Below are 9,102 nucleotides of genomic sequence, written 5' to 3'. Positions count from 1 at the left end.
GTGACTCTGGTCAGCTGTCCTGTGCTCCCCCCTGCCTGCAGCGAGCGCACCTCTTCAGCCGCAGAGGGAATCGTCGTTTCGTATATTGAACCGAATCGCCAGATGACTGTATCGTCCCGGCCCCCAGTCGCAGGCCCCTGATCGTGTAGTCGGGCGGAGAGGAGACGTTCAATTGTCCCCGAGCGCTGCCGTTCCGCCGCGTTTGCTTTTGTCAGCGTAGACCCGCCTTGTCGTGTCGGCGTCCACTTTGCTGCTTCTCCAAGAGACTTTGTTTGCAGAAGGGGCCGGACGGAGGAGTCGCAGGCCCCCGAAACGCAAAGCCCACGGTTAGTGGCGGGTTATTGGACCCACGGCGGTTTCGAGGTGAAGCAATTTCCTTCTGCTTCCCTGTGTGTGTGTGTGTGTGTGTGTGTGTGTGTGTGTGTGTGTGTGTGTGTGTGTGTGTGTGTGTGTGAGAGAGAGAGAGAGAGAGACCGGAGCCTTATGTTGAACCAACATACAATAAACCCAACGCAAGGTTGTTATTGCGCGAAGGCATCGTCCGCCGCCTCCCATATCAGTACGAGCAAATATATATATACACACACACCCTTTTTTTCCCCCTGACATTTCACAGACCAAACCAGTAAACGATGAATCGTACGACGAGAACAGACGAAGGACAGAAGCAGCGAGTCTTTGCTGGGACTGTTGCCGTTCATCCTCGGGTCAGCACACACACACACACACACACACACACACACACACACACACACACGTGGACACCAACGTCTGTTACTGAGGTCAATGAAAATCATTGATTTCATATCCGTGTATCGTACGATGAGTCGAGGACGTGACCACCGTGACGCGCCTGACCAACTACGTGCGATCGTCGGAACACGAGCTGCAAGCGTAAACGTGACGGCACATAACGTGGCACCCGTGCCAAGTTGGCACCAGCAGACTGTTGTCACAGAACGTACGCAGACTCGTGTCTTCGGTGTGAAGAGAAAGGCTGTAAATACTTTGTACGTGATCTAAATCAAAGAAACGCCCCGTGCGTTGGTCGGATCAGTGTTTTTGTACACACGGTATGTTGGCAGCTGGCTCGCTCTACCCCCCTTGTGCCAAATACCAGTTTTCCATGTGGCACGCCAGTGTCATAACCGCACTGCCAGGCCTCATTTCCTCATTCTTCTGCTCCTGAGGTCAGCGCACAGAGAGCGAACGCAAGTCGGACATTGTTCTCCAAATCACTAAACCGGAGGGCCGAGCGCGAACTGGATACTCCGGAGGTACTGAACTGTACGTCTGCATTGTTTCTGCAGCGTGTGTGTGTTTCAGTGTTGCTCTGTGTTTCATCATGTCCCCGTCTGAAAGGAGCTCGGCCCCGATCAGCAGTTCGCACTGTGGCCTCCTCCTCCTCCTCGTCGTCCTCCTCCTCCTCGTCGTCCTCCTCCTCCTCCTCTTCCTCCTCCTCCTCCTCCTCCTCCTCCTCTTCCTCCTCCTCGTCGTCCTCCTCCTCCTCCTCTTCCTCCTCCTCCTCGTCCTCCTCCTCCTCCTCCTCCTCGTCCTCCTCCTCCTTGTCCTCCTCCTCCTCCTCGTCATCCTCCTCCTCCTCGTCATCCTCCTCCTCCTCCTCCTCCTCCTCTCTTCCTCCTCCTCCTCCTCCTCCTCTCCTCTCTCCTCCTCCTCCTCTTCCTCCTCCTCCTCGTCCTCCTCCTCCTCCTCCTCCTCGTCCTCCTCCTCCTTGTCCTCCTCCTCCTCCTCGTCATCCTCCTCCTCCTCGTCATCCTCCTCCTCCTCTCTTCCTCCTCCTCCTCCTCCTCCTCTCCTCTCTCCTCCTCCTCCTCCTCCTCCTCCTCCTCCTCCTCCACTCTTCCTCCTCCTCCTCCTCCTCCCCCTCCTCATCCTCCTCCTCCTCCTCTCCTCCTCCTCGTCCTCCTCCTCCTCTTCCTCCTCCTCGTCGTCCTCCTCCTCCTCCTATTCCTCCTCGTCCTCCTCCTCCTCCTCCTCCTCGTCCTCCTCCTCCTTGTCCTCCTCCTCCTCCTCGTCATCCTCCTCCTCCTCGTCATCCTCCTCCTCCTCCTCTCTTCCTCCTCCTCCTCCTCCTCCTCTCTTCCTCCTCCTCCTCCTCCTCCTCCTCCTCCTCCTCCTCTCTTCCTCCTCCTCCTCCTCCTCTCTTCCTCCTTCTCCTCCTCGTCTTCCTCCTCCTCCTCTCCTCCTCCTCCTCCTCCTCCTCCTCTCTTCCTCCTCCTCCTCCTCCTCCTCTCTTCCTCCTCCTCCTCTCCTCCCCCTCCTCATCCTCCTCCTCCTCCTCTCCTCCTCCTCGTCATCCTCCTCCTCCTCCTCTCTTCCTCCTCCTCCTCTCCTCCCCCTCCTCATCCTCCTCCTCCTCCTCTCCTCCTCCTCGTCATCCTCCTCCTCCTCCTCCTCCTCTCTTCCTCCTCCTCCTCCTCTCTTCCTCCTCCTCCTCCTCCTCCTCCTCCTCCTCCTCTCTTCCTCCTCCTCCTCCTCCTCCTCTCTTCCTCCTCCTCCTCCTCCTCCTCCTCTCTTCCTCCTCCTCCTCTCCTCCCCCTCCTCATCCTCCTCCTCCTCCTCTCCTCCTCCTCGTCATCCTCCTCCTCCTCCTCGTCATCTTCCTCCTCCTCCTCTCTTCCTCCTCCTCCTCTCCTCCCCCTCCTCATCCTCCTCCTCCTCCTCGTCATCCTCCTCCTCCTCCTCCTCCTCTCTTCCTCCTCCTCCTCTTCCTCCTCCTCCTCCTCTCTTCCTCCTCCTCCTCCTCCTCCCCCTCCTCATCCTCCTCCTCCTCCTCTCCTCCTCCTCGTCATCCTCCTCCTCCTCCTTCTCCTCTTTGGGCAGAATTATGTCTGTGTCAGACTTGAGCGGATGCAGAGCTCCTCCTCCTCCTCATTGGTCGAGATGACCCCGTTTTGGGGGCGGAGTCGGAAGAGGCGGTTGTTAAAGTTAGAGGACTGGCGTTGTCCCGTCATCGGATGCCTACGATTTGATCCTGGGCCCCCGATCGGGGCTGCGTTGTTAAAAAACTATTCAAAAACACATCAGTGAGTCACGACGTTGCACTGGGTGTTTTTCGCCCCCCATCTTGAACACAAGAGACTCGGTACCACGGAAACACACACACACAGCGCCAGATGATTTCCAGAATTATTTTCGATTCTCTGTCCCCTCGTGACCCCCGAGGTCATGACGACAGATTAGCGACAGCATCAGTTGCTGCGGCATCACAGGGAAAAACATCCCGTTTGGGAATTTGCTCGAAATCGATATCCTCCGGGGCGACGGGGCGAAGGCTCTGGCACCGTTCCTCTTTTTCTTCTTCTTCTTCCACCCGTCGACCTAGCGTGAGCAGCTGTGGTGGGCGGGGCCTTTTTCATTTGCATATCATGAATATTCATCGTCTGGATGGAGTGGACGGTTTCCAGACACATTTCAGAGGGTTTTTAAAACTTCTTTTGGTGTAAACAATGTTAAACAAAAATATCAGGCATCGCAGATTATTGTTATAGAGTGTCCTTTAAAACTTGACTGGAGGGGGTCTTTAACATATTTCAGATGCTGGGCTTTCCTTGAATAGATTTTATCCATCAAATTGCATCCTGGGAACGAGATCACGGTTCCAAGAACTGAGCTCGTTCATTGGTCCACGGCCTGCGTGTTGCCACGCCTCCTGGGATTCAAAAGGTGGCGTGGCGATGACGTAACATCGCACATATTGTCATTGAATTTATTATTATTATTATTATTATTGTTATTTTAAAGGTTTTAAATGCTGTTTCATTTGGTTCGGGCTTGTCCTCATTCTATTTTTACGCCACATTTTAATTTCTGCCAGCAATTTTTCCCAGGAAGTGATTTGTCCCACATTCCTGGCAGCAGCAGCAGCGACGGTTATGTTGTTTCATGTTAGATAAATGGATGTATTAATAGAAATGCTGGCCAGATAATGTAATCAACAATAAGCTGAACAATCATACAAAAAATTCTTTTTCAAAACCCAGCTCCGACCTTTTTAATGTTCCACTTCACAAAAACCCGACGATGTGAGGGAGAGAAAAAAGGAATCGATCAAAACAGAATTTCTTTCTCATCACTTCAGTGAAATGAGACGTATTTAAAACCGGCTCTGTGCCGCCGTCGTCGTCGTCGTCTCTTCTTCACGGGTTTGGTTTTTTCGCCGTTTCGTTGCCGTAACTCGTGTGTGACTCTCTCCTGCAGGCTGCGAGGCCGAGAGCTGCCGGGCTGCGACATGTGAGAAGAGCTCGACCCCTTGACCCTCACACCTCTCGACCGTACGTGAGTAACATCCTCCTCCTCCTCCTCCTCTTCTGTTATCTTCCTCATCCCGACGCTTTGCATCTAAGATGGATTGTTCTCTGCAGCAGAAGCCACTCGAGCCTGCGCTGCGACCTGACGCCCTCCTGCCTCGGGCATGCCGCAGGTAAAGTAGGAAACATCACTGACGACTGTTCTCACCCGTCACCGCTCCCTGTTATATCTCATTCTTTATATGTGTGTGTGTGTGTGTTTCCTCCTCCCCCTCAGCCGGGTATGAATGGGATGGAGCCTGCGTTTGGCGAGGCCTACGGGGGGCACAGGGGCCTGCTGAGCCCCTACCCCCTGGCCATGTCGCCACAAGGGGGCAGGGCCGAGTACGACCAGGTGAGACGACGCGTCGCGGCGTGGAGAGAGAAGCACGCACACTTCACACAAAATGATTGGATAAAAGCAAAGTGCCACTGTTCATTTTGAAAGGGGGGGGAATTCGTCTGCGTCAGTCATCAGATTGAAGCCGATTGGTTTCCTGGAACGATGAGTTTAGTTATAAAGCGAAAGGCAAATATTCGATGAGTGACGTGTGATTTATCCGCTACGCGTTTAAACTCATGTCTGCGTATTCCTCTGTCCCCTTTCTAGAGCGTCCTCCTCATGTTGGGCTCCCCGGCATCGCCAAGGAAACGGCCCTTTGAGTTGCTAAGCGACCTGGTGGACGACGGCGGCCTCGCGGAGGACCTGCACCCGGAGCGCTGGGACGTGTCGGCACTGGACGAAATGGCTCGCTACACCAAGCTGGGCCTCGGCGTGGGAGGGGAGCTGCTGGCCTGCTCCGAGGAGGCCGTCCTGATGGGCCGCTGGGGGCGGAGCCGGGAGGAAGAGGAGGAGGAGGAGGAGGAGGAGAGGAGGAGCCGACACGTCGCCCAGGGAGTCCAGGCCACCGCTGCGGGGAGGGAGGAGGGGCGCACGTCTGCCGCCACCACGGCAACGGGGACGGGGGAGTTGTGCGTCGCCGGAAGAGCCGCGGGAGGAGGAGGAGTTCAGGATGGGGGGGTGTCGCGGGAGCGGACAGTGGAGGTGTATCAGGTGGCGCAGGAGGAAGAGGAAGCGGCGGCGGCGGCGGCGGCAGGTTTGACTCTGGAGCACTGCAGCAGCGAGGAGCACAACTACTCCCTGAGCCAGGGCGGCGAGCTGGGAGCGGCGCCCGGACACAACCCTCGACCCGAGGAGGTGCGAGCTGGGGAGACGCAGCAGGAGGCGCGGGGCAGGGAGGAGAGCAAGGCCAAGGCCGAGCTAGATCTGGAGGACGAGGCGCAGGAGGAAGAGGACGACGACGACGAGGAGGAGGAGGAGGGGGGGGAAGAGGACGAAGACGACGACGAGGAGGAGGAAGAAGAGGAGGAGGAGGAGGAGGAGGAGACGGCAGTGGAAGCCGAACTCTCCAGCTCCTCAGAAACGGAATGCGGTGAGTTCTGCTCTCAGTTTGTCCGCCTGTCGTCTTAACATCGCGGCCCCCGTCTGCCCACGAGGAAACCATTTGAGTCTGTCGCCGGTCCAGACCCGACCTCAGACCGCCGCCCTCTCGCTGCCTGGCTCGGCCGAGCGGAGGCACATTAAATAGCAAAGTTGCGGGTGTAATTCCCGGACGGCATTCTGCTCCGGTTGGGCCAGTTCCACGGTCTTGAAATGGCTTTCGAGGGTTGGAATCTGCGCGCGGGGGGATTGGCTAGTTCTGTTTAACAGGGTGTGAAAGTTGGTACAGATTGTTAAACTGCTTCCGAAGCAACACATTCCGCTCCTGGCTTATGATCAAAATCATAATAATGTTTAAAAAAAAAATTTCCTCACCTCATTATTTCTTCATCGCTCGCTCGTATTATTAAAAACACGCGCTACAAACCCCCGGAACAATTATTTGCTCAGTCGAATCAGCAAGCTGTTTTTTTTTATTTTTTAAATATATAATGGAATAATTATTTGATTTTTTTTTTTTTTTATTAATTTTTTTTCGCCCGTTCCAGATTCTTAGAATGATGATAATCGTCTGATTGTTGTTGGGTTTCACAGACACACGATCAGGGCTGCGAAAAAAAGTAATTTATTTTCATCATCAGTTTAACTGTCGATTTCTTTCTCGATTAATCGATTAGATGTTTGGTTCATAAAATGCAGAAAAATGTCGATGGTGTTTCCCAAAACGACCAAGAGGATGTATTGTTTTGTCCACACGCCAAAGATATTCTGTTCACCGTCACAGAGGAGCCAGGACATATTCATATTTAAGAAGGTGAAATCAGAGAATTATGACACCCTGTTTTCCCCCCCATAAAAAACGATTATTATTGAAATACTTGTTGATTTAATTTAGAAGTCGATTACTAAACGATGAACTGTTGCGGCTGACAAGATAATCAATTCATTATTGTCTCGACGCTGAGGCTTTGACCTTTGACCTCCCCAAGATTTTGGCTGTGCCTTGTTTTTTACTTTATCGTTTCCACGTGAAAAACACACATTTTGAGTCTAACCGAATTTTTCCTTTCGATTGTCAGTTGTTGAAATTCTTACTCTGCAAGTTTCCCCTTCACACAAATAAAAAAAATTTATACTAAAAACTAAAGATATGAAAAATATCAAAGATGTACAAAAGAACAAAATGTATTAACAAAAGTGATCCGCACAAATTTGACTAACCAGCTGTTTTTTTAGTGGATCAACCTCTTTAATGTTCATGTGAATATATACCTATTCTTATACATATATATATATATATATATTCTGGAACCAGTAAATCTAAATCTAAATACTTTTAGAAAAGGATACTTTCGCTTTAAAGTGTGGACAAGGAACGGGCAAAATCATGACCTGGTTATTAGCTGGCGACGGCTCGGGGAATGAAAACCTCCCTCGAGGCTCCTAATCCTCCGAAATCAGATCTGTTTAGAAATAGATGTGATGACAGGAAATCATGGGGTGGATACACGATATTTCTCCACGATTGATCTTTGTCAGAAGCAGTAACTGCATCCATGAAAGAAAAGAAAAAAACAGTTTTCATGATGTCATCGTTTGGCCTACTCTACAAACCTGGAGGTTTTGTTTCAACCATAACCACCGACGTGTTTACCGTTATGTTATAAGTCAGGTTTAGAAGTAGAAGAGTCGTTTTCTCATAGAACTTCTGTAGAAACAACCAGTGGAGTCGCCCTCTGCTGGTCAGTACAGATAATACAGGCTTTCGGGCACTTCAGCATCGGCTTCACTCTCCCTACGCGGTGACTATACGTCCATCCGAAGTCGGGATACCGCATCCCCTGCTTAACTTGATCTTTTATTTTATTTTCCGCTGTGTCCTTTTCCGCTCCAAACTTTGTACAAGCAAACAACAGAGCTCAACAGTGACCGCCCACTTTTTGAACGGCGCAGGTTCCCCGAAGTAAATTCGTCCATTCACTCCATAGACGTTCCACGGACTCCTTGCGTGAAGAGTCTTAAAGCCTGAAACCAACGTTCCAGTTGCAACTTCCGACTCGGAAGGGGGACGGACTTTAATAAAAGCTCACATGATTCAGTTGCAAAAAGATGACAACAATAGCGTTTTTATCGCAATAATTCTGGCCCCAAAAACCTCTGACAAAAAGTAGCTATGGTGACAGGCCTTTACTCGGAAGTAATCGGTAATTTGGCGTTCAGAGGTTTGATGGAACGACAAAGCCCCGAGCATCACTAGCCCAGTTTCGCGCGTGGTAAACAAGGTAAGCTTGTGGTATCCCACAACCTGAGCCCGTCCACGTTACTCTCTCAATGACGTCGCGGAGAAAACGTATCATACGGACTTCTACAGGCGCTTGTACCATCGTTTCACAACGTCCACCTTGGGTGGTTGCGAGATTATGGGATTTTCAGCCCAACCCGGAACGTAGAGCTCTACTATATGAATGTCAAAAGTAGACATTTGTTCGTCTTTGACCCTAACCTCTAAGTCTAGAACAAGAGCTTCGTGGCCAGAGTTCTACATTATTCTAACACAACCATTAACACGTTGATGCCTGGGTAGTTCCACCTCAGTGAAGTCTGAGCAGCAGCTAATCCCTTTAATCGTCAGAGCTGCTCTCGCGGCCAGACGACGGGACGCGAACTGTAAACAGCAGATAACACACACACACACACACACACGTATAAAGTGACTCCACTAAAGATTAGCATCTCCCCTCCCAGACTCTGCTCGTCCTCGCGTCGGATAAACCGATCTCAGGCGACGGAGGGGTTCGCTGGCTCGCTGTCAAAGAACCGGGTCCGGGCCGGGTCGTGTTTCCACAGTCGCGAGACGCCGCTGTGTGGTAGTGTGCGTTTTGTGTGTGCAGTCGAGCTGTGTGAAGTGCGATGGATGTAAAAGTGTGGAGGTTGAGTGAAAGACGCACATTGTGTGTTTCGTGTAGAGCTGCGACAACTAATCGACTAGTACTCGACTGCTGAACGGATCGCCAATTATGTTGATTAAAGCTACAGTGTGTAACATTTCGAAGGACTTATTCTAAGAAATGGAATATATTGTCCATAACTATGTGTTGATATATGTATAATGAGTTGAAGAATAGTTCCATGAGGTGGACCCGACCTCCGTGTGAGTCTCCAGAATACGTCGCATTCACGTTGACACTGCCCGAAACCAGGAAATGGAATCAGCGGTGCGCCACCATAAAGTGTCCCCTGTCGGTCGCTCAGTTGGTTGCGGTTTGCAACTTTACCACCAGATGCCGCCAGAAATATTACAAAAAAAAGTACACCCTGCGGCTTTAAGTAGTTTTTTATGAAAGGAAAATT

At 51.5% G+C, this 9,102-nt stretch overlaps 1 protein-coding gene across 12 annotated transcripts in view; it reads left to right on the top strand.

The window, feature by feature from the left end:
- LOC118313008 (CREB3 regulatory factor-like) overlaps positions 1–9,102 on the top strand; it is a 32,428-nt gene that overhangs the window by 3,608 nt on the left and 19,718 nt on the right. For 2 of the 12 annotated variants that reach the window (XM_035638161.2, XM_035638155.2), the window contains exons 2-5: positions 4,222–4,299; positions 4,386–4,444; positions 4,549–4,665; positions 4,921–5,743. In XM_035638161.2, coding sequence (XP_035494054.2) covers positions 4,436–4,444; positions 4,549–4,665; positions 4,921–5,743 — 949 coding nt within the window. In that variant the 5' untranslated portion in view covers positions 4,222–4,299; positions 4,386–4,435. Of the gene's footprint in view, positions 1–624; positions 708–4,221; positions 4,300–4,385; positions 4,445–4,548; positions 4,666–4,920; positions 5,744–9,102 lie in introns of those variants that run through there. The other 10 variants (XM_035638156.2, XM_035638153.2, XM_035638167.2 and 7 more) reach the window with 7 other exon arrangements.

This window comes from Scophthalmus maximus, chromosome 8, assembly GCF_022379125.1.
Source record: "Scophthalmus maximus strain ysfricsl-2021 chromosome 8, ASM2237912v1, whole genome shotgun sequence".
NCBI classification, from domain to species: domain Eukaryota; kingdom Metazoa; phylum Chordata; class Actinopteri; order Pleuronectiformes; family Scophthalmidae; genus Scophthalmus; species Scophthalmus maximus.
The sequence above is the reverse complement of the archived record's forward strand: the minus strand, read 5'-3'. Positions and strand labels throughout refer to the sequence as shown.